This window comes from Petaurus breviceps, unplaced genomic scaffold (genome assembly GCF_028583685.1).
Source record: "Petaurus breviceps papuanus isolate PSGF00001 unplaced genomic scaffold, PetGlider_PUasm1.0 140, whole genome shotgun sequence".
Lineage (NCBI taxonomy): Eukaryota > Metazoa > Chordata > Mammalia > Diprotodontia > Petauridae > Petaurus > Petaurus breviceps.
In genome coordinates, this window is record NW_027185698.1 from 42,283,291 (window position 1) to 42,309,286 (window position 25,996).

At 36.2% G+C, this 25,996-nt stretch overlaps 1 protein-coding gene across 8 annotated transcripts in view; it reads right to left on the minus strand.

Annotated features, from left to right (window-relative positions):
- ADD1 (adducin 1) overlaps positions 1–25,996 on the minus strand; it is a 107,378-nt gene that overhangs the window by 45,775 nt on the left and 35,607 nt on the right. For all 8 annotated transcript variants that reach the window (XM_069070750.1, XM_069070752.1, XM_069070757.1 and 5 more), the window contains exons 2-4: positions 10,257–10,470; positions 5,684–5,846; positions 2,645–2,796 (exon numbers count right to left, since the gene is read on the minus strand). In XM_069070750.1, coding sequence (XP_068926851.1) covers positions 2,645–2,796; positions 5,684–5,846; positions 10,257–10,451 — 510 coding nt within the window. In that variant the 5' untranslated portion in view covers positions 10,452–10,470. The remainder of the gene's footprint in view (positions 1–2,644; positions 2,797–5,683; positions 5,847–10,256; positions 10,471–25,996) is intronic.

The following is a 25,996-nucleotide window of genomic DNA, read 5'->3' on the forward strand; positions in this document are numbered from 1 at the left end:
ATGTCAAACTCAAATACAAAGAGGATTACATACTTATTTAGAAAACCCGTAGATAATGTTAATTATTTTTGTTATAAACATTTCCCAATTACAGCTTAATCTGGTTTTAGGAATTAGGTTGAGAGCTTGGGTTGGGAGTTTTAATACCTCTGCTTTACACATTTTAGAGATGAAGAAACCCAGAAAGGCGAAATGTTTTCTCTAAGGTCAGACATTAAGTGTCAGAGTCAGGACTGACTTCCTGACTCCACAGTTGGTACTATTTCCACTAGGCTATGCTATCTCTTATTTTTTTTCAACAGTGTTTCCACTGGGAGTAGTTCCATTGGCTCAGTTCATAAAAGGTTCAGTACATAATTCACTAAGGTCATCAGAATGATTAAAAAAAAGATGGGGGAGCATACAGGGAAGGACCAGATAGGGCAGTCCCTGGCAGAGGCAACACCAAGTGCCCGAAGTCATATTGCACAGCAACCCTATACAGACACAAGCTAGCACCAGTGCTTTTGGCACAGAGGCAAGCTCAGGTTTAAATGGGCTAGGGCTAAACATAATGGGCAGTCCCCAACTAAAAGGAATTTCCATCAGTCACTTAGCGGTGATCTGTCCTTTCACACTTCTCTGATTCTCCATCAGTAATGACTGACCCCTGATGACCTCACACCTAACTTTGTTTTCTGCTTCTCTAATATATTTACTATCTATTAAAACTTAAAATTGCATTAAGACTTTTGGGTCATTCTGTATATTAGTTATCTGTGGATATAGCTTATCCCAAAAAAATATAAGTTCTAAGAGGGCAAGGTTTCTACCTTATCTGAATTTTGCATCTCTCCAGAGTCAAACACACAACAAAAACTTAATAAATGTTTGTTGAATCAGAAGCAGAATTAAGAGATAAACACTTGTAAAAAACTTTAAAAACATAGTCTTTTTTTTTTTTTAAAGCAATCGGGGTTAAGTAGCTTGCTCAAGGTTACATAGCCATTTATTTCTGGGTGTGGTGCTAAGTATCTGAGCCCAGATTTGATCCCCAGGTCATCCCGACACTGGAGCTGGTGCTCTTACTCGCTGAGCCACCTGGCCACCCCTAAGCAATTGGGGTTAAGTAACTTGCTCAAGGTCACATGGCCAGGAGTAACATAGTCTTTTCTTAAAGAGATTCTGTAGTTTATTTTTCCTTTGTCTCCTACTCCTTTTTTTCCAAAGACAAAAAAGTTATTTTTTTAAAACCTAATGGCTGTCTATAGATTCTTTTCTCTGCTGGTTCATTTTTACTTTATATTAAGTACTGATGAGAGGTATACGGGATAAAGTGGTGACCTTGGAATCAGGAAGACCTGGTTTCAAATTTATCTCTGACACCTACTAGTTAGGTGACTGCAGACAAGTCACAAAGCTTCTTAGAACCCTCAGGCAACTCTCTAGGACTTTAAGTTACAGAAGCATAGCCATGTAAACTGGCAGAAGGAATTTTCACATTGGGGAATCACAGGTCTCTAATGTTCAATCTAAAGGTTACATATAATAAGGTTAAGAATTCAGTTATGCTTTGGTTTTTGCCTAGTTCTAAGTCAAACCAATGAAAGGGAAAATTTTAAAGTCACAAAATGTTTACTAACAAAGAACTTGAACTTTTTAAAATGTTATATAGAATAAAGAAGGCTATTGGCATATAATATTTGAAAAGTACACAAAAAGTACACTCCTGCCATCAAAATAATAGATTATATTTCTTGTTATAGCTGCAACATTTTTATAACACTCCTATATTGGAGGATCAGTTAGCATTAACTTACACTATGACAAGCACTTTTTCAAGAACAATACAGATGACAATAATCATATTGTCATATATAAATAATCGTATTTATGTTGTCACAATGAAGGGAGCTGACAGAAGTGGTGAAAGTCCTAAAACAGTCCTACTGTCATATCTACAAGGTACAGAACTAGGGAGATGGGTATCTTTTTCAAAAATTATAGTGACTGATGGATTTCAGTTGAACCAAGGAATAAGCAGACTTGATGAATAAAAATCTTTACATTCTTAAGAAAAGAATAGGCTTTTAAATGAAAATAATTTAAGCAATTATTTCTAGAACAAGTCACACTCATCTCAATATGTAGGGTACTTCAAATTTTGAAAAGTTGTATTTCATTATGATTACTTTGGAGCAGTGTCTTTTAAGACCCAATTCAAATCAAATTGACTAAAGTTCGATTTGTTCTATTCTACAGAACAAGAAGGGCAGCTAGGTTGTGCAGTGGATAAAGTGCTTGGCCTGGAGTCAGCAAGACTCCTCTTCCTAAGTTCAAATCTGGCCTCAGACACATACTAGCTTTGTGTACCTGGGGAAGTCACTTAACCTGGCTTCCCTCAGTTTCCTTATCTGCAAAATGAAATGAAGAAGGAAATGGCAAACCGTTCCAATACCTTTGCTGAGAAAACTCCAAATGGGGTCACAAAAAGTCAGGCATGACTCAACAACAACAACAACACAACCAGAAAGGTGGATCCTTTACTACTTACTGTAAAACAGACTTCATTTCTTCAAAATGGATAGTAAGGTAGGGCCAAAGATAGAAGAAATACCATATTCTGTATGACAATCATTTAGTAACTATGTCATTTAATACTTACTGTTATGTGGTTGTAAATAAGCTGAGACCACCCAAAAAGATCTGCTAATCTATAAAAAGCTGCCAATTTACATCGTAATAATTTCTCTCCTTTATCATATGCAATTGAATCAGATCCCCGAAGATCATTCACTGGTGTCACCATGCCAAGACCTGAAATGACAAGAAACAAAAGCAAAGGATTTAATATTTATGCTCAAATTCAAATAATGACACTTTTCATTTTACAAAGGAGTATAAATATAGTATATCGACTGATCACAACCACCTTGCAATATATGCAATATCATAATTACCATCTTAATTTTATAAATGAAAAGTTGGGGCTTAAAAGGGTTAATAAAATTCAATAACATCCCACATGCATTTATTAAGTGCCTAGGATGTACAAGGCACTATGCTGGGGGCTGAGATTACAAAGACAAAATTTAAAAAAAATCATCCCTTCAAGAGCTTACTTTCTATGGAGGAGTAGAGGGAGAATAATACAGTATGTAAACTGTTATGTGGGGGATTAGGGCATACTTCATGTTGAGTTACAGAATCACAGATTTAGAGCTGGAAGATAACTCAGAAGTCATCTAGTTAATTCTCTCATTTTACAAAGGACACATCTGAGATGAATTCTGAAGGAAGCTAGTATTTTAAGAGGTAGAGGTAAGAAGAAAATGCATTCCAGTTATATTAGATAGCCTGGGCAAAGTCATGAAGATATAAGTTGCTGTTTGTCATTCAGTCTTTTCTCAGTAGTGTCCAAATCTTCATGACTCCACTTGGGGTTTTCTTGGCAAAGATACTGGAGTGGTTTGACATTTCTATCTCCAGCTCATTTTGCAGATGAGGAAACTAAGGCAAACAGGATTAAGTAATTTTCCCAGCATCACATGGCTAATAAATGTCCAAGTCTAGAATTGAACTCACGCTTCCCAACTCCAGACTCAGTATTGTATCTGCTGCACCACTGGAGGTATAAGACTGAATGCCAAATTCAGAAAACAAATGGGTCAGTATGATTAGGAAGCACACTGTATGGAAAAAAAGTAATGTGAAATAAAATTGGAAAAGTGGGATGAAGACAGAACATGAAAGGTTTTAAATAACAAACTGAAGCCTTTGAATTTCACACCAAATAAAAAAATAGGAAGTCGGGGCGGCCAGGTGGCGCAGTGAGTAAGAGCACTGGCCCCACAGTCAGGAAACCCGGAATCGGTTCCAGCCTCAGATACTTAGCACCCACACAAAATAACTGGCTGTGTAACCTTGAGCAAGTTACTTAAACCCAACTGCTTAAAAAAAAATAGAAAGTCACTGAAGATTGTGAAGTACTGTTTTGTGGTTATACCAAGTTTGACACCTTTGGTTCAGAGAATGGGTGAAGAGAGGAGAGAATAGAAGATAGGAGTTCATTAGAAGGCTAATACCTACTGCAATAGACCAGGCAAGAGATGATAAGTGCCTGAAATAGAATGATGGATATAGGAGGGTATAAGAGATATTATGGAGGCAGACATGACAAAAGTTAAGCAATGACTGGACACAAAGGTTGAGTGGAAAAAAATCAAAGAAAATGCTCAAGTTAAGCAGACCTGTCCATATAAATATATAAATAAATGTAAATAAATAAATGGCAGTGTAGAGATTTGAGCACAGGTCTCCAGTCCAAATCCAGTGTTCTTTTCATATTACCATATTGGTTCTTATTAAACTGAATTACAACTATTGTTCTAATGCTGATATAATGATCAGTTACTAAACTGGAAGCAAGCTACTTCACTTCTTCTCTCCCCTTCACCCCACAACTTAAAAGAAAAAATGGTGTAATGTTAGCATACTTGGAGACAGGAAAACCTGAGTCCAAATAATACCTCTGACACTAGCTGTATAATAATGGTAAGTCACTTAATTTCTTGGTTCTTCAAGCAATTCTTAAAGACCATAAATAATAGCTGAGTTGTCATCTGCATAGAGGTAGGAATAAGTACTTTGGTATTACAAATCTAGTAACAAAAGGAATAGGACTAAATCTGTGACTTCCCTGGTATGGAGAGGTTTGAGGTAAAGAAACTCCTTTATCAACACTGGTATACACCATAATATATTAGAGAACTGTATTGGGCACTGTGATTTGCCCAGGGTGAACAGAGCCAGTATGTGTCAAATGAGGGACTTGAACCCAGGTTATTCTCTATTCACTAAGCCATTCTGCTTGTCTAGCAACAAAAAACGTTTTTTAAAGAATAGAAAAATATGACCTCCATTATTTGTTTTTTGTTTTTTTTTTAATGGGTATATTAACTTAATAAAATAACATTCTATTTTTATTTTATTTTTTGCTTTTTAGAGGAGGGAATGTAGGGCAATTGGAGTTAAGTGACTTGCCCAAGGTCACACAGCTAGTTTTGTGTTAAGTGTCTGAGGCCGCATTTGAACTCAGGTCCTCCTGACTCCAGGGCTGGTGCTCTATTCACTGCGCCACCTGGCCGCCCCTAAAATAACATTCTAAAGGCTTTGTTGTCCCCTTATGAACTCTTTTATGTTTTTAAATTTTTGTTGCTGTTATTTTTTATATAATTGTAGTCAGTGTATTTAGTTCTAATTCTGATTTCTTCACTTTGCAGCTTTTCATATTTATAGCTTCTGATGGTGCAATATATATTATATATGTATATATATATCTCCATATATCACAATTTGTTCATCCATTTTCCAATTATGGATACATCCATTGTTTCTGTTTTTTTGCTGCTCCAAATAAAACCCACGCTTAAAAATTCTTATACTCATTCAGAACAGGCAAAGATAAAGTTCAGAGACTTTTGAGGAAACAGATCACTTCCAGTTATAATCAAATATCAGCAATGTAAGAGCATGTATTAAGTGACTACTATATGCCAGGTATCATGCAGCATATTGGGGAAACAAAGACAAAAATGAAATAGTTCTTGTTTTAAAGGAATTTGCATTCTGTCAGAGAAAGCTTTTGGAAACTATACACAAGAAATTACGTAAAATTTATGCAAAAAAATGGCCATCTACTCACTCATGTTCAATGCAGCCATCCCTCCCTGAGGTGCTGCTGGATAAACATTAGGTACATTTGTGGTCATAAAATCTGCAATCTGTTGTAATGCCAATAGGCCTGTGGGATTCTTCCCTTTCTTAAACTGTTCCTGGATCATCGATTCCAATTCTTCACAAAAAGCCTAAAAAGAAGCCAAAGAATATTTCAATAGTTAAAAGTTGAAGGAAAATGATTATTTTAGTTTAATGATGCTTATTTTTCTATCTGTATTATTAAAGAGATCTTTGTCTCATCCACTCAAACTTACTTCAATCATTCCTTTGTTCTCCCTATAGAGAAGTAATTTCTTCCTGTCTGATTAATTGCTCTAGCAAAAAATTAATCAGGTCTAGTTCAGTGGTCTCCAAAGTGGAGACTCTTTAACCATAAGGGGAATATGATCAACCAATGAAGGGGTTGGAAGAGGGGTTGCAGCTCACCCTTAACATGATACATACAGGTTTATCAGCCAGAGTTTTCTCCAAAACAGTCATCCCCAGTCTAATCCCTCAACAGTGTACAACTCTGACCATCTTTCTGTTGTTCAAGACTTTAGTATGATCCTCCACTCCTCACTACCTCTACCCCAAACATATCTAATCAGTTGCCCAATCTTGTTCACTCTACCTCCACATATTTAATCTGTCCCCTTTTCTCTCCTAACATAGTTACTACACTAGTACAGGCTCTCATTATCTCTCATTTATACTATTTTAATAGCTTCTCAATCAGCATCCCTGCCTCTAGTATCTCTTCTCTCCAAACAATCCTCCAGAGAGCTACCAAAGTAATATTCCTAAAGCCCAAATATGACTATATCACTTCCATATTCAATAAACTCCAGTGGGTCTCCACTTAACTCAGGGATAAAATGTATTTTCATCTTTATCTTATCCTTTTAAAATTTCTACTTTTATATGTTCTATAATATAATAGTTATTAGTACAACAGAACTATGATATGTAAATAAGCAAATATCGGGGATGGTTGGGTGGCACAGTGAATGGAGCACCGACCCTGGTGTCAGGAGGACCTGAGTTCAAATCTGGCCTCAGACACTCAACACAAAAACTAGCTGTGTGCCTTTGCCAAGTCACTTAACCCCAGTTGCCCTACCTTTCCCCCCCTCCAAAAAGCAAAAAAAAAAAAAAAAAGTATATATAATTGGGAGTGTAGGCTCAAATTTTTTTTTTAACATACCCTTTTCAGGATGTGTTAGAGAAAGAGTTTGGAGAATACTATCCTAGATTATGACATGCAACTGTATGGGCAACCCACTGAATCATCCCATTAATATACCTCAGAAAAATATTTCAGCTAGATAATGATATAAGCTCAGAATTATAAAGTAGGATGAGAATGGGCTGAATTGCATTTGTGACTTTAGTAAAGATCTCATCAAGAGCATAAATGATTTCAAAAGGAGTTGAGCAGGTCATGTAGCAAGAGTGAAGGAAAAGAGATGGATAGTTTGAGTGCTGCATTGGTATCTAAGGCAATATTAACAGATCAGAAGAAGGCTTTTAGTACAGGGACACATCTTCCATGAAGGGTTTATTAAAAAACATAAACAAGAATCAAAGAGGATAAGATATGAATTAAACCAGTGCAGGGGGGACATGCACTGATGTCATAACGCCAATAAAATACAATGCTTAAGATAAACACCAGAATACTACTCAGTGTCATGCTGTCCAAAATAATCATATCTGAAATATGTTTGTTTATAAGTACTATAGAACTAGGAGTGTGCTCTACATGATTTTAGGCTAATGCTATTTGAAACTTATTTCCAGTTTCATTTACTGAGCTGGAAGGATGCTATAAACTAAATAATAGTATTCACTAGGAAACTGTCAGGGAAAAACTGCAAGTGAGTGAAACCCTTATAAGTGTAATAAATGTGTCGGTGGATACTCCATGACAATAGTAGCATTGTCAACCAAGAACTCCTTAAAAACCATCCATGTCATGAATCATGGTGAAATATACTACAGTAAATAGACTGTATGCTGTGCTAGACAGTAAGTGGGAGGAAGGCTGAGAGTAACTTTGTGAATTAAATAAAAGGGACATAGCATTATTTGTTCATTTAGGCCACCTTAATAGGCAATATAGATTCTCATACATTAAACAAAGCTACAGCCATAACAGAACCAGCCAACATGAACAGATCAGGTACCCCATGATCTCTGAGACAGATACAGCTTTTCTGATCCCTAGAATTAGAATCTCTCGTTCCTACAGTGCCTAATTTTGACAAAACTCAGGAAAATGAATAATAGCAAATATTTTAAAGATTCTACATAAGTTTTGGCTAGGTAAATTATTTTGTAGTTTTCCTAATATGCAAAACCAAAACAGTAAAATTAATCAATGCCCTTACATTTCCAATAAAAATAACAGGACTTCTGAAAATAGCAAATAATCTATTTAATAATTCTCAAATACATATAAAATCAATGGGCAACATACATTTCTGCATACACCACTGTGTTGCTAGTATTATTTTTTAAAAGATGCTGTCGTTATTGTCATCAATAGAATCAATAGCACATCTTACTATAGCACTTCAAGGTTTACAAAGTCATTCTTCACAACTCTGTATAAGTATTACCTCAGATTTGTAGATAAGGAAACTGAAGCTCAGAGAGCTCAAATAATTTGTTCTTGGTCAAAATGGGCAGTCAGGGTCAGTCAGGATGTGAAATGCAAGTTAATGAGGTCATCAAAGGAGAAAATAAAGAGAAGACAGTCCAGAACAGTTATGGGGTATGATATGACTATCTAGCAAAAGAAACAGAGAAGGAATGGTCAAACCATCAGGAGAACAACCAAAAGAAAGAAACATCATGAAAACCAAGAAGAGAGAGAGTATTCAGGAGAAGAGAACTGTCAATAGTGTTAAATGTCACAGAGAAGAAAGATGAGTATTTAAAAAAAGGCCACAGAATTTGGTGATTAAGAAAATGTTCATAACTTTGAGAGAAGTTTCAATTGAGTGATGAGGTCAGAAAACAAACTGTAAATGGTTGAGAAATGAAAGAAAAGAGAGGAAGTAGATGCAATGACTGTAGAAAGTTATTATTTCTTTATTTCTGAAGTCTTTAACACCCAGGAGTAAGTCTCATGCTCAGGAGATGGGAGACCTTAGAATCTAGATTCTGAAGAAATAAAACAGGAAGTTTCTTTTGCTCCTAGGCTAGGATGAGGGTTTTGATGACTTTTATAAGAGTATTATTGAAGTACCCTAAGGGAACCTTTTAGACAAGTCAGAAGCTAAATGGGATAACAGCTAAAGCATTCACTAATGATGCCAGCAGATCATTCAGCAGAACAGCATCCTGAAGAAATCAGTGGAGTACCTACCAGAGCAGTAGCAATATGCTTCTGAAAATAGCATTGACTAAAAACTACAAGATTAGTGGGGAGCAGGTCTGGCTCAGGGGAATACCAAACTAATGCCAGAAGAAGCAGTGAGATGCCACTAGAAAACAAAATCGTCAATCAGGCAACCAGCACTTATTGAGCACCTAACATGTGCCAAGAGCTGTGCTCAGAATATATGAAGTCAGACAAAAACCAGTCCCTGTTCTTAAGGAGCTGACAGTCTGATATGGGAGACAACACGCAAACAATTACGTACAAACAAGATGTATACAAGATAAATTTGGGGCAGTCTCAGACGGAAGGTATGAGAATTAAGGAGGACTGGGAAAGGCTTCTTGCAGAAGGTGGAACTTCAGCTGAGACTTGAAGCCAGCAAAGCTAGGAGATGGAGATAAAGACAGAGTTCTAGGAATGGGGGAAACCCAGCAAAAACATTGAGAGTTGGAAGATGGGAGTGTTGTATGTGAGGAATAGCAAAGCAGCCAGTATTACAGATATCAGAGGACATTACATGGAAGGGAAGGTCTAAGAGGACTGGAAAGATAGGAAGGAGCTTTCTGCAATGTCGAAGACATAAGTCTCCTTTCTACACCTGTACCTTAGTCTTGTGTCCCTTCTCCCCATGAATGTGCCCTGGTCACATGTGTTCCCCTCCACACGGATCCTTTATTTGTATCCACTCTTTCCACTATAAGTGTTTGTGAGAGTGTACTCCAATTTAGGGGGAGTGTTTTGTTGCTACTTCCTTTTTACTACGACATTTCAATAAGTGCCTTTTTCTTTGAATCAACTTTGTCCTCTGGGTCACTATCAAAGGTAAACACAATAGTAGGGGCCTATGAACAACAGTTTTCACTTACCTGTTACATTTCTGATTTCTATGTCCATATCCTCTGTGTGCCAGATCTCCCACTAGAGTTATATGAATGTAGATAACCAGCTGCAATCCTGATAAAATAAGCCTGCCAGGCTGATCACAGTCAGAATAGCCCTCATTTATTGTCTTTACCTCTCTCCTTGAGATAAAACAAATCCGTTGAAGAATTTGGAGCTAGCATATATTAGCGGCCATACATTAGAGAAAACAATGTAATAAGAAATGTTAAACTATCTTTAATAAGAAGCCAAGATTTAGTTAGAAAAAAAAATACTGCTCCCTTACTGGGCTTTGCAGAATCATGGAAACCCTCTTCTTCTGCTCCATCATGTTGAAATCCTGACGAAGGTCTGGTGCCATATTCCTTTCTCTCAAGTATTCCGGATTGTTCTCATCTACTCTATCAAAATATCGCTCCTTATGAGGGGCTGTGGTTGGAGGTGGTGAAGTCACCACCGTTGCGCCTGTATCACCATTCATAGCACAATCTTAAAATTCCCTGTGGAGAACAAAAATAAAAAGAATTGGTTTTGACTGAAAACCCAATAATATATCACCAAATAAATGTTTGGGCCTCAGATGTTACCATAATTTTCACAATACAGCAATCTCACACAAAGCACAATTAATCAGAACTATATGGCACAGCTATACTCCAACCACTGATGCTGAAGAGGCCAAAGTTGATCGGTTCTCTGAAGATCTATAACATTTTCTAGAAATAATATCAAAAAAGATGTTACGAGGGAGGCCAGGTAGCACAGCGAGTAAGAGCACTGGCTCCAGTGTTGAGAAGACCTGGAGATCGAATCCCGGGCTCAGACACTTAGCACCCACCCAGAAACACCCGGCCATGTAACCTTGAGCAAGTTACTTAACCCCAATTGCTTAGGGGCAGCCAGGTGGCTCAGCGAGTAAGAGCACCGGCTCCAGTGTTGGGATGACCTGGAGATTGAATCCCGGGCTCAGACACTCAGCACCACACCCAGAAATAACTGGCCGTGTAAACTTGAGCAAGTTACTTAACCCCGATTGCTTTAAAAAAAAAAAAAGATGTTACATTCATCTTAGGGGACTGGAATGCTAAAGTAGAAAATCAAAACATATTATCAAGTTTGGCCTTGGAGTACAAAATGAAGCCAGGCAGAAACTAATAAGAGTTTTGTCAATATAACTAGCTGATCATAACAAACACTTTTTCTTTTTGGAGGGCAATTGGGGTTAAGTGACTTGCCCAAGGTCACACAGCTAGTTTTTGTGTTAAGTGTCTGAGGCTGGATTTGAACTCAGGTCCTCCTGATTCTAGGGCGGTTCTCTACTCACTGTGCCACCTAGCTGCCCCACAAACACTCTTTTTTTTTTTTTTTGCTTTTTGGAGGGCAATTGGGGTTAAGTGACTTGCCCGAGGTCACATGGCTATTGTGTGTGTGTGTGTGTGTGTGTGTGTGTGTGTGTGTGTGTGTTAAGTGTCTGAGGCCAGATCTGAACTCAGGTTCTCCTAACTCCAGGGCCGGTGCTCTATTCACTGCACCACCTAGCCACCCCACAGACACTCTTTTTCAACAACCCAAAAGGCAACTCTATACATGAACATTATCAGTTGGTTAATATCAAAATCAGATGGATTATATACTTTGTAGTCAAAGGTAGAGAAGCTATAGACAGTGAGAACAAGACTTGGAGGTAACTGTGGCTCAGATCATGAGCTTCTTATTACAAAATTCAGAATTAAATTGAAGAAATTATGGAAAACCATTAGATCATATAGGTATGACCTAAATACCATCCCTTATGAATACAAAATGATAAACAGATTTAAGGGATTAGATCTGGTAGATAGGTACATTAATGAACTGTTATTGGAGTTGTGAATTAGTCCAACAATACTGGAGAACAATTTGGAACTATGCCACAAAACCTATTAAACTGTACATACCCAGAAATACTGCTACTAGGTCAATACTCCAAAAGAATCCAAGAAAAAGGAGCCACATGTACAAAAATATTTATAGTAGCTCTTTTTGTAGTGGCAAAGGATTGGCAACTGAGGGAATGTTCATCAACTGGAGATTGGCTGAATAAGTTATGGCATATGAATATGATGGAAGACTACTGTGCTGTAAAAAATGATCAAGAGGACATTTCAGAAAGGCCTAGGAAGACGACTCATGTGAAAAAGTGAAGTGACTAGAACCAGGAAATCAATTTACACAGTAACAGCAGTATTGTAAAAATAATCAATTGGTTTTAATAACTCTGATCAACACAATGACCCACCGAAATTCTAATGGACTCATAATGAAAAATGCTATCCATCTCCAGATAGAAAACTGATGGACTCGGTGTACAGACTGAAGCATATTTTTTTCTTTCTTTCTCTTGTCTTACCCTGCCCCCTACCCCAAATATGGCTAATGGAGAAATTTGTTTTGTACCGCTTCATATTTGTAATGGGTTTTCTGTTTCTTGCCTTTTCGATGGTTGGAGGAGGAGGTTGGGAAGACAGAGAATTTGGAACTAAAAATAAAATTGAATTTAAAAAAAGCAAATGATTTTAAAAATGCATTTGGAATATCTTTTCCCTTTTCACATCTAAGAAACAGAACAGAAATAAAATCCAATTAAGTCAGGTAATAATTTCATTAACTTAGAGAAAAGCATCTGAGATGATTGGAGAATAGAGATCACCGTAAGAACATCAATAAACCAATAAGTTAAACACATACCTTCAAAGATAATTTTTCTCCAAAAGCATTATTTTTTAAAACTTAACCTACAGCTCAGATACTCAGCACCACACCCAGAAATAACTGGCTGTATAACCTTGAGCAAGTTACTTAACCCCAATTGCTTTAAAAAACAAACAAAACAACAACAACAAAAAAAACTTAACCTATAACTTTTGGAATTGATCAAAAGTACAGGAAGAATGGCACAGAGAACAAGGCTAGTGACATTTTGTTGTCAATAATTATCCATTATTTTAAAAAGTCTTTCAATTTGAAAATTTTACTTTAAGGAATCTGAACATTTCTAACCTATAACAGTCAATGCCTGCTATTATGTACCAGGTGCTAGGGATGTGTAGATAAAAACAAAATGCTACAGGCTCTCAATGAGCTTATGTTCTATTTGAGAGAAACAATATGCACACAGGAAAATAAAAAACATAAAAAGTAATTTAAGAAGCAGTGGGGAGTGCAAGCCATTGCAAGTGTGGGAGGGGGGTTAAGAAGAGATAAAGACAGGACTCATGTATCATAACAAAATTCAATATAAAGCATACTCCAATATTGTTTTCAGCTTCCCATCCCTCCTCCCCACCCATACTTTTGGTGAAATCCAATCCTACTTTGTAGGTATCCAAGATTCCAGGAAGGGCAAATCAACTGGCAAGTACTAGTTTTGCAATTACTAACCATATTTAAATTTTGAACTATGAACAACTAGTGAAGTACAGTAGAAAGAACTCTGGTCTTGGAACCAGATGACAAAATCTGACTACCACTCATGAGCCCATGCTACTTTGGGCAAATCACAATCTCTCAGGACCTTTGTTTCCTTATGTGTAAAATGCAGGGGTAAAAACTGATGATCTATAAGGTCCTTTCCAACTCTTAACATTTGTGATTGTAAGAGCAATGTGCAAGTATGATTCAATGAACTATAGGAAAAAGCTAGAGTAGAAGTAACTAGTTAACAAACTTAGGTTTGTCTGAATTCTAACTGCTTCTAACTGCTACTAACTAAACAGCCGTGGGATCTGGACAAATCACTTCTCCTCTCTAGGCTTCAGTTTCTTTAACTGTAAAATGTGGGGTTGGATTAGATGATCTCTAAGGTTCCCCTTTTCATTTCTACAGTCCATGAATATGACTATTTTCCTTTTAAAATAAGGCCACATGAAACTTTAGAGGGTAGAGATGGCTGCTTTGCCAGTTCCAGCGCATACCTACACAATGAATAAAAACAATCTCTAAAAGACCAACCTACTTGAAGTAACAAATGGTGTAATAGCCTTTCTCTTATCACAAATCACTGTGTCAGAAGGGTAAGATAAAGAATGTGGACGATATCTATTGTTCTGTTTTTTCCTCAGCACAGTAGATAAAAAAAATTCAATAAAGAAGTTTGCAAATTTAAATAAGATCTCAAGTATAAATGTACTGGATCAATAAATCAATATAAGTAAAATACTAATGTTGGTTCTGACCTGAATATTGGCTCTTGACAAACAGCTTATTTTGTGGCTTTAGCTTTGGTTAGCATGGCCTTCAAGAAGAAAAACATTTTGTTGTGATAACAAATTTTTCTATAAACATTTCTGTAATTTTTAGGGAACAAAAAAATTAATAGGTCATCTGGAAACATTCTTTAAGAGGAAATTTGGCCATAAAAAATTTTCCTAAATCCAACAATACAATGTTGGCTTTTGTCATTTACATTTTTAAAGCCACATTTTTCTTGGGCATGTATAGAGGAAAAACAACTCTGAATACACAGCTTCACTTTTTCTGAAGAGATAGCTAAAGACCAACACAGATGATCAAGGTAAATTCGTGAATCCTTCCTATCCCAAAACAGGAAAGGTTCTAGTATCATCTATATTTTTAACTGGAAAATAAGTTACTATGAATTAGTTTCAATCCATGCATTATTTCACATTAATGCTATTTTAGCTAGAATCTAATTTTTAAAAAAATATACCACTAACCAAACTTTTTGGTTGTTCAGGAATAGTAACAACTCACATTTTTATAGTGCTTTAAAGTTTACTAAGCACTCCCCCCCCCCCAACAATCCCGTATAACAGGTAATACTGCTATTATTATTCTTCCCATTTTACAGATGAGGAAACTAAGTAACTTGTAGGATCACATATAGGAGCGACAAGGCTGGGAGTCAATCCCAAATACTTATGAGTCAAAATCCAATGTTCTTTTCACTATAATAGGGTAAGTACTCCTAAGCTGATCTGGTAAAGATTGTCACTAAAACATGTTCTCTTTAATTACAAAGGTAATGGTATCCTAGGATTTACTTCATGTTAGTGGCATATAAATAAATTAGGGGAGAAAAAGACTACAACATTTTATTTTTTGCATCTCAAAAATACTAGGTCAATTAATTCTATAGTTTTATAAAGCAAGTTCTTGATAATAGCACCTTACTTGTTACTTATCTTAGAATACTTCAAAAGCTTCCTCTAGAAAGACAAGAATGACCTGTTCTACTTGACTTTTATAGAACAAAACTTTGTAAAATGATTTGGGGAAAAGAGTACTAACAACTTGGGTAAATGAAGAGGGACCTTATGTATGACATGTATGAAGTAGCCTTTAAGATGGAAGGATCTTGGAAGATTCTAAAAGGCTGAGGAAACCTTTCTAGACATGATGGAAAGCTAGTGCAAAAATAAAAAGGCAGGAGGGGGGTAGGTGGCGCAGTGAATAGAGCATTGGCCCTGGAGTCAGGAGGACCTGGGTTTGGATCTGGCCTCAGACACTACACACACAAAAAAACTAGTCATGTGACCTTGGGCAAGTCACTTAACCCCAATTGCCCTCCAAAAAGCAAAAAAATAAATAAATAAAAATTAAAAGGCAGAAAACGCAATGTTGTTTATGACATGTAGCAAGTAGGCCAATTTTGCTGGAACTTAGGGGAGGCAGAATGTGAAATTATTTTGGAAAAAGAATTGGAGCCAGATTGCATAGAGTTTTAAATGCCAAAGGAGTTTTCAGTCCATCTGAGAAACAACAAGAGTCACTGAAACTTCTACAACAGGGAGTGACATAGTCAGGCTTGTGTTTTAGAAATATCAGTTTGGCATTTGTGTGACAGAATAATTAGAGAAGAGAAAGAATGGATTCAGGGAGACCAATGAGGAATTCTTTCTTTTTTAAAAAATTAAATAATTTATTTTTAGTTTTCAACAATCATTTTCCCCTCTCTCCCCAAGATGGTTTGCAATCTGATACGGGCTCCACACATACATTTCTATTAAACACATATTCACATTAGTTATGTAGGAATTATTTCAATAGTCCATCACCTTAGTCTAGGCTACAAATGGAGAGAAAAGGACAGATGTGAGAGATGTTGTAGAATTCACAAGCCTGGGATATGATGAGGTTGAGAGGGTGGGGATGGAAAGTGAGGAGCCGACCCAAGAAGTAGCACAGTATAATGGAAAGCATTGACTCTGCATTCAGGATTTGGGTTTAAATTATGACACCATGACTTCCCAAGTCACAGGGCTTAGATGAACTCTGTAGTTCCTTCCAGCTCGAGATGCATGCTCCTATGATGGGGCCCTTAACCTAGATAGGAAAGGTGTTTTTGCAGATGACTGAAGAAAGATAATCATCAAGCCTTTACTGAGGGCCTATTAGGTGGTAGGCACTGTATTAGGTGCTAGGAGAAAAAAAAGAAATGGTCCCTACTCTCAAAGAACTTACATTCTAAAGGGAGATAAAAAATATACATATAGCATATATACATAAACATATAAAAAATAAATACAAAGTAATCTGGTAGGCATTAATAGCTGAGGGAATCAGGAAAGCCTCATGTAGGCCATACCATGAGCTAAGCTTTGAAGGAAATTAAGGATTCTAGAAGGTAGAAGTGAGGGAGTGTATTATAAACATGGGTAAGAGATTGTAGGTAATACAGTGTCATGTGAAGAACAGCAATTAGTGAAGTTTGTCTGGAGGATGCTTCAAGAAAGGCCCTTTGACTGAATCCAAATTTCACAGAACAAATCCCCTTAATAAAGTAATTTGTTCTGTAAAACTTGGACTCAGTCAAAAGCCCACACCCAAGAACCTAGAAGGTGACAGGTGGCCTCAAGGCCACCCACAGATTCCCCCCGGCCCTGACCCAAATATTTCAAGATTCATAGCAACTTGTCTTGAGATGCCCAGAAAGGAATCTAAAAATCTAGGGTTGTGAATCTCAGAGATCTAGTGAGGCTTATCACCATTAGGTGAAGGTCATCTGGGGGACCCAAGAAACCTGACAAGACCACACACAGCCAACCGCCCCACCAAAAGCCCAGCAGGGAAATGAGCCTGGCCCTGGAACAAAGCTCCAATTCGAGAATTAAAAATGGGTAGACAAATAAATAAAAGAAAACACTGGCCAACATAAAAAATATTGTACATCTAGAGACACCTCCAAAAGGAGACAGCAAATCTGTAGTAACAAAAAGCCGCAACTCCAAGAAAAAAGTTGAATTTATCCACAAGGACCTAAACACCTAAAAGAAATGAAATGTTAAAATATGAAATGAAAGCTCTAGAGGAAAGAACTCTAAGGAGAATTGCTGAGAAGAAAAGTTTATAAGCCTTACTCAAGAAACACATTACCTAAAAACTAGAATAGAGATACGCGGTAACAAGGAACATTAAAACAAAAGAAGAGGAAAACCTAAAAGAAAACCTAAGATATTTGATATAAAAACAACTGACCTAGAAAACAGGTCAAGGAGAGATAATTTAAGAATCATTGGATTCCCTCAAAACCAAATTTTTTAATAAAAATCTGGACACCCAAAGATTATGAAGGGGCTTAACCTCAGGAGGTGAAGTTCATTCTAGGGACCCAAATTTCTATATTTCAAAAAAATCATAAAGCAAAACTGCCCAGATCTAGTAGAACTAGAGGGTAAATTGAAGATAGAAACTCTAAGATCTCATATTAAATTTAAAATATGGCAAAGCATCCAGAAAGAATTAATTCAAATACTAAGGGACCACAGTCAGGTTCACACAATCTCTGGTAGAATCTACTATTGTGCAATAAAATATTATGAAAGAGATGAATTTGGAGACACCAGAGTAGTAAGAATTGATACAAAATGAAGTGAACAGAACGAAGAGAACAGCTTATGCAAGGATAACACTGAAAATAAAATAACTGAAAGACCAAGGAACTCTGATCAATGCAACAATGAACTATATATGTTTTCAAACAACCAATGAAGAAATATGTTACTCATCTCTTGAAAGAGAAGTGATGGACTCAAGGTACAGTAAAAGATATTCCTTTTTTGGATATGGTTAATGCAGGAATTTGTTTTGTATAAATGTTTTTGTGTTTTTTTTTTTACAAGAGTTCTTTCTTCCTTTTGTTCTTTCAATTTTTAATTGGGTGAGAAGGGATGGGGGTAGTAATAAAAACATTATGAGAAACAAAAATTTTAAATTAAAAAAATAAAGGGCCACTGAACATTTTTAAAATACTTAGAAAAGAAGGAAGTTTATTTTTTATTTAATATTTTTAGATGTTTAATAAATTTATTTGTTGAACTGGTTTCACTTTATGACAAAGGCAACAAAAAGAATTATTACATTGGACACATATATCTTGCCTTGTGATTTTCACAGTATAAATAAGCAAGGTGCCTGCCATCAAGAGAATTATACCTTATACACCAGCATCTGTGTTGGAAGATAGAGAATTAAGGAAATTCTTCTAGAATTTAAGAAGATCCTCAAAAGCAAGTCAAGATCTACCTTGATATTTGGTATCAAGGCAACTTGAATGCAAAAGAGTGCACATGGAAGAACAGGAAAAATATGGTTTGGAATTAAAAATATTAAAGATGTCAATGTTTTTTGGATTATACAAAAGTGTTCTAATATATAGACCTATGTAATAGGGGAAGGAAACAAAGCAAACAAAGGAAATTGGGGTGGGATTTTATGCAATAAGATTATTTAAAGAAGGAAGTTTAGAAACAAGTACAGACGAGGATGATTTTGAAAGTAACACGGAAATTATACATACTTTTTAAAAAAGCAATTAATATGAAATGGAAATTCATGGTTTCATATACAATCTCTTTTTTGTGCCCTGCTCTGCATATAAAAAGGGTTTTTTTTGGTGTTTAAATTCATAGTAAAAAAGTAAAATGAAGAGCAGCAGATGAATTCACACCATCACTGAAATGCTTCTGTTTATGTCCTGAATTAATGGATTCAATGACTAATAATAATGCTGTGTTGTCCTTCATAGATGAAGATGACACAACTGACCCGGCATCAACATGACATACTTTGTCTTTTTCAGTTATTGACATGGATTGTCTTGGGTCCATTAATATTCTCTTATACAACTTATATTAAATTTAGGATTTTAAACACAGCAATATCTTTCATCACTTTATCCATGAAAGAAATACTCAAAAATTAATTTCAAAGTCAAACTAAAAAACAAAGATGGAATATAATTTCTCAAATAATCTTCACTGCTGATGTAAACTGTAGTGACTCCATTTACATACCTTAGCATAGGACTTATTCTCCATCAGATGTTACTCCCCTTGTAACTCCATAAAAAGTATTTTCTAAGTTATCTACTGTATACCTATACTATGTTAAATGCCACTGAAGTAGAAAAGTACTAAAATACAGCCTCAGCCACAAAAATTGAGGAGACAAGGTATACAACCATGAAAATGAGTAAACAAACACAATAATATATAATAAACAATAAACAATTTGGAATTATGCAAAAATATAACTAAAATGTCCATAGACCCAATCAACAAGCATTTATTAAGTACCTACTACATGCCAGGCACTATGCTAGGTGTTAGGGTTTTAAAAACAGAAATGAAATAGTCCCTGCCCTGAAAGCACTTTCAGTCAGGGAAAAGTACATGTACATAGAAAAGTATATGCAAAATAAATAAAGCAAATAGAAAGTATTTGGGAGGAAGGAGGTAGGCAATAACAGAATGGGTCAGGAAGGATTTCCTGTATAAAGGAGCACTTTAGCTGGGTTTTTAAGGAAATTATGGATTCTAAGAGACAGAAGTGAAGGGGGGGTGGCTAGGTGGCACAGTGAATAGAGCACCGGCCCTGGAGTCAGGAGGATCTGAGTTCAAATCCGGCCTCAGACACTTAACACAAAAACTAGCCGTGTGACCTTGGGAAAGTCACTTAACCCCAACTGCCCTCCAAAAAAAAAAAAGGCAAAAAAAAGTGAAGGAATGCATGCTAGGACTACCTGTGCAAAGGAGGGGGATGTGAGGGATAGAAACAGAATGTTGTGTATGAGGAACAGGAAGGAGGCCAGTTTGGAAGGACTATAAAGTGTGTTAAGGGGATTAATATGGAATGAGTTTAGAATATTAGCCTAGAGTTGGATTATAAATTTCAAAAAGAAATGTTTGAAATTTAACGGGGGAATAGAGATGTGCTAGAGTTTCTGGAGTAGAGAAGTGACATAGCTGGACCTGTACTGTAGGAATATAACTGGCAACTGTGTATAAGATATATTGGGGAAAGAAGATTCGATGCAGGAAGACCAATTAATAGTCTACTACAACAGTCCCAGCAAGAGGGGATGGGGCGGGCGGGGAGGCATAGCTAGGTGGTGCAGTGAACAGAGCACCGGCCCTGGAGTCAGGAGGACCTGAGTTCAAATGCAGCCTCAGACACTTAACACAAAAACTAGCTATGTGACCTTGGGCAAGTCACTTAACCCCAATTGCCCTCCAAAAAAAAAGCATCATTTAAAAAAAAAAAGAGGGGATATAGGTCTGAACCAGGATGGTGACTACATGAGTGTAGAGAAAGGGAAAGATTAAATAAAGTAAAGAAGACGACAATTAATTGGATATGAACATTGTTATATAAGATAAGGGATGAATCAAGGTCGACTCTTGAGTTTGCAACCCTGGACACCTAGAAGAATGGTGGTGACATTCTTTCAGAAATAGAGAAGTTAGCAAGAGGAGTGTTTGGTTGTTTGGTTTTTTTAGGGGGCAGTTTGGGGGAGATATTCTGTTTTATACAAGTCAAGTTTGAGATGCCTATGTCTACTAAGAAATGTCCAGTAAGGAATCCAGTGATAACTTTTGAATCAGATATCCCACACACCTCCAAGGAAGTCAAATAAAATATTCACAGCAGCACCTGTGGTTGCAAAGAACTGAAAACAAAGTGGATACTCACTGACTGAGGAATGATCAAACAAACTGTGGTACATGAGTATAATATAATATTAATGTACCATAAGAAATTTAGAATTTGGAATTCAGAGAAATATCAAAATATGAACTGATAGAGAGTGAAAAACCAGGAAAACAGAATACACAATGACCACAACAGGAGAAATGGAAGAGAAAATAAATTGACTGAATGCTATATAATTATTATAATAACTAAGACTGGTGCCAAAGTAGAGATGAGAAAATATACTTTCACTCGTTTGTGCTTTCTCTCCTATATATAGAAGTGAATGCGATGCAAAAGCAAAGATATCCATAAATCTAATTTTAAAATAAAGAAGAACAATGTGATTTGTCTCAGGAGATTAACTAAAATATGACAATGTGATTGCATTGCAAAATTATATTAGTATAAATAGTTATGCATATATGAATTAATTTACTATGAGGATATAGTAGTTATGTAAATTTATAACTATTATATGAATATAATAGTTCTATACATAATAAATATAAGTATGGAATAGATATATACATGTATAACAAATATAATATGCCCATCTTGTTCTACAAGGAAAAGTTAAATTGTATAGCACTGAAAACAGAATAATGTACTACTATATGCTTAACAATAAATGCAGAGTATTGGTGAAAAGAGATAAATGTGTGATGAAGTTATCAATGAAGTCTTCAAGAATAAGTTGGATTTGAGTTGGGCCAAAAAGGCTATGAATATGGACAGGTGGCAGGAAGTGGGGAGGGGAGAGCATTTCAGACTGAAGGAATAACATGAATAAAGTTACTATGTTAGAAATGGATATAAAGTGGAATAGAAGATTAAGCAGACTAGTCTGACTAGAACAATGTTTATGTTGGGGAGGAGTAGGAAATAAGTTTGGATGCAAGGTGGAATCATGTTACTTCAGAGGATCTTAAAACCTGGAAAGAAAAATTTAGACAGTTAAGTACTCAATAGGGAATCACTGTAGCACCTTAAAGAAAGGAATCACATTATCAAAGTAGTGTTTTAGTAAAATTAATCTGTACCTGACTAAAGTCAGGAAGAATGACTAAGGTAAATATAGCAACATAAGTTTGAATTGTAGTAGTTAAAATGGTGAGGAAGGAACAAAATATACATACTACTACAGAATACAAATTATTAGGACCTGGTAATTGAACATGAGGAATGAGAGAGGAATTTGTCAAAGATAACATCAAGATGTCAGCCTAGAAGCATTAACAAAAACGTGGAAGGAGAAGAAGGATAGCTAGTTTTTATGAATGGGAAAAGGAGATGAATTTGTTTTTAAAACACGTTAATATTAATAGTCCTTACTTTTTGGTTCTCTGACAACTATTTTGGGTCTATTTGAGAAGGCCTCTCTTCATCATCCTCTGCACATCCTACGAGTTCCTGCTTCTCTGCTTTTAAACATAATGTTCTTCAGCTTGGAATATCCTCCCTACTTGCTCTCTAACACCTGGCTCAAGAATAATAGTCTCCAAGCAGTTTTCCCTCGGTAATCTCACCTAATTTAGATTAGTGCCTCCCCTTGGAGGACCAGAGTAATAAAATTTAAACAAATGTTCTAATTTGCTTATATTTTCTTCTATAGTGGCCTTACACTCTTCCAAAACAGACTAAGATGCTTGAAGTCAGAAATCATATATGTAGCATCCACAATGCATAGCACTATGCTACATATATAAAAGCACTAATAATATATTTTAAGTAAAAAAACTTTTCCCAATAAACCAAATTACTACTTATCTCCAAAAGAAAAAACACCAGAAAATCAGTTTATTCATTTATAGTGAGGGAATAAACATTTCCAAATGTTCATCATTTCAGCATTCCAGAGCATCTCCTTCTTGGTATCAATTGGCCCTTAAACAGAAAGATCTGAAATGTTCTCTCCTTCCTTTAAGCAGGCATCAAGTTCCCTCTAGAAGTACGGTAAGGGTCTCCGGGATGATGGGAGTGCTTCCCCATGGCACAAGAGGTGGTAGAGCCAGGGAGCTGTGACTATTTAATGCTCTTGATTCCACCAGACCTGGAACATGCTGATGATTCATAGGATGACTGTGGAGTAGTCCTCCTCCAGCCTTTCTAGTTGGCATTGTTGAAGGCCTGGGTATATTATACCCACCTCTCACCATTCATGCCCCACTTGGTGGGCTAGTTGCATCAGCTTCTTTTGGCTAACCATTGACTCCCCTGATCTCATGCTTTGGTCTGTTTAAGAGGGCTAAACCTTGAATTCATATTTGTCTTAAAAAGAAAATGAAAAACCTTATTATGCAACTAAAAGGCTGAGGGTAGCAAAAATGGATATGAAAGGGAAAAAAATGGAGAATTATATATTTAAATTCCCTTAAAAGGAAAAACACACAACTTATGTTCTTCCTTAACCAAGAAAGAGAAGAAGTAGAGACTTTCCAGTTATATGATCAGTAAGATGGAGAACTGGAGCAGCTAGGTGGCGCAGTGGATATAGCACCGGCCCTGGAGTCAGGAGGACCTGAGTTCAAATCCGGCCTCAGACACTTGACACATGAGCCGTGTGACTTTGGGAAAGTCACTTAACCCCAAGTGCCCTCCAAAAATTAAAACAAACAAACAAACAAAAAGCAAAAAAAAAAAAAATAAGATGGAGAACAACCATTCTGTCTGATTCTCGGGACCTCTCTCTCAGATTCCTCCAAAATAGGGATTATGTTTTAAGAAATTTTTTTTAAAAGTTCAGTTGTCTCCAAGGCATAAGAACATCAAGATGAACTAACAACAAAAAGGGTACTAATCCCTAATGTCCATTGCCCATCATGCTGCAGCAGCAGGGCTGCATAAGCTGACTCATCGGTTTACAACAGATTTCAACTTTGCACAACCTATTCTCTCACTCTCCAATGCCAGGCAAATCCAAAAAGGAGAAGTTTGTACAGGTTGGGACAGCAGCACACAAGCTTTATGTGCTAACACAGAACTCAGAAAACTAGGAGACAAAGGGTATAAGTATGGTATGAGTGGCAGTGTAGCAGTCCATAAACCTGAAAGAACCCAGCATCCAAATGGGGCCAGTTCTGTTCTTCCAGAGGTCACCTGGAGGTAGTAGCCACTCTACTTGGGGTAGAGACTGAGGAAGATGGGAGAAAGTTAAGATGGCTTTAAGGTTCAACTCCCAGGGAAAATGACATTAAAGAGGAATGAGTAAGAAAGTCAGCAATAGAAGAAAATAAGGAGAAAAAAGTGCACATTATCAAAGAACTTAGAAGGAAGAAAACTCAGTTAAAGACCTTGAGCATAAGCAGACAAATCAACAAGAAAGATATTAATAACACAAGGGAATATGGCCTCCAAATCAGGTAAAAGAGCCCAGGCACCTATGAATATATATTTCAAGACAAAGGAAGTGAATCAACCCTTGATAAGGCAGAAGCTTTGTGGATTCCCAAGACAGCATGTATAACCAGAGCAGAATGTTCCTGAATAGTTTAAAAGAGAAATGAAAATTGTGAAAGTGGAATTTATGGTCTGTACAGAAGAAATACAGACTAGTTTGCAAGCTCAAATAATGCAAAATATGACAGTGCAAATCATAAAATCTTACCAAATTATGTTTAATAAAAATTAATATTTAATTAATGCAATGCATTCCAGCTATAAATCATCAAGCTACACTTACCTATCACTGAATTTGGATGCAATGTATTTCTATGTACTATATTAAGAAAAAGTGTGTTAATTTTTTAAAAGATCTTAACAACAACCACCAAAAAAAAACCCAACAACAACTTTTTAGGGGTGGCTAGGTGGCACAGTGAATAGAACACCGGCTCTGGAGTCAGGAGGACCTGAGTTCAAACCTGGCCTCAGACACAACACAAAACTAGCCACGTGACCTGAGGCAAGTCACTTAACCCCAACTGCCCTACCTTCACTCCTCCAAAAAGAAAAAAAAAATCTTAACAAAATAGACAAAAGGAAGAAAACATGAGATGGAAACACTGCCAGTGTAACTTGTGAACAAAAATTTGATGTGACTAAAAGGCATAAACATGTTAATAGTAATTCTAAAACAAGATTTTAAAATGCCTGAATCTATCATACAGAATATTATAAAATACAAAGACAAAAACAAAAGAAAAAGTGAAAGTTCCACTGTCTTTTTGTGATTTGCAAATAATTACAAGGAACAAAAGTGTTACAATGACAAAAATGGAATGTCTTTTAGGTAGAAGATTGCAAATCAAAAATGTATTCCTCTCAGCAGAGTAGATATTCAGACAAAAGTCTGAAGTTCATTTATGGCAGTAAGAGAAAATGGAAATGGAGTGGATGGTGAAGAAACTTTTAATGAAAGCATTGGCAAGTTTGATTGTTTTAAAAATAGAGTTCAATTGCATATAATGTTAAAATTATTTGGTGAGGCTGTCAATGCTGATGAAGCTGCAGAAGCTAAATACCCTGATATTTTGAAGAAAATAATCTAATAATGTGGATACATGGACCTACAAATTTTTAATGTGGACAAAACAGGTTTATTCTAGAAAAAGATAGCTTCTAGAACTTACACATCTAAGGAAGAAAAGAGTCGACCTAGATTTAAAGTGTCTAAGGACTGTCTAACACTTTTGGTGGGAAGTAATTCAGAAAGAAGTTTTTAAACTAAAAGCAATGCTATCTATAGGGATATCTATATATCTATAGGGATATATATAATCTATAGGGATTGAAATTCTTATGCTCTGAGACACCACAATCATTGATCACTTACAGAATTTTGGTATTCAATTGGAGAAAGCATGGGTGACTAAAGCTGTTTTTTAAGACTAGTTTCCAAATTATTTTAGCCCAGTTGTAGAAAAATTTTGCAAGGAAAACACTATCTTGTTTAAAGCATTTAAAAATTTTTTAGATAATGCACCAGATCATAGAACTATATTTGGTTCATTGTGTGGGAATAGGAACGTATAAATCACCAAAAAGGGAATAAAAGCTCTTTACCAGCATACACACACACACACACACACACACACACACACACACACACACACA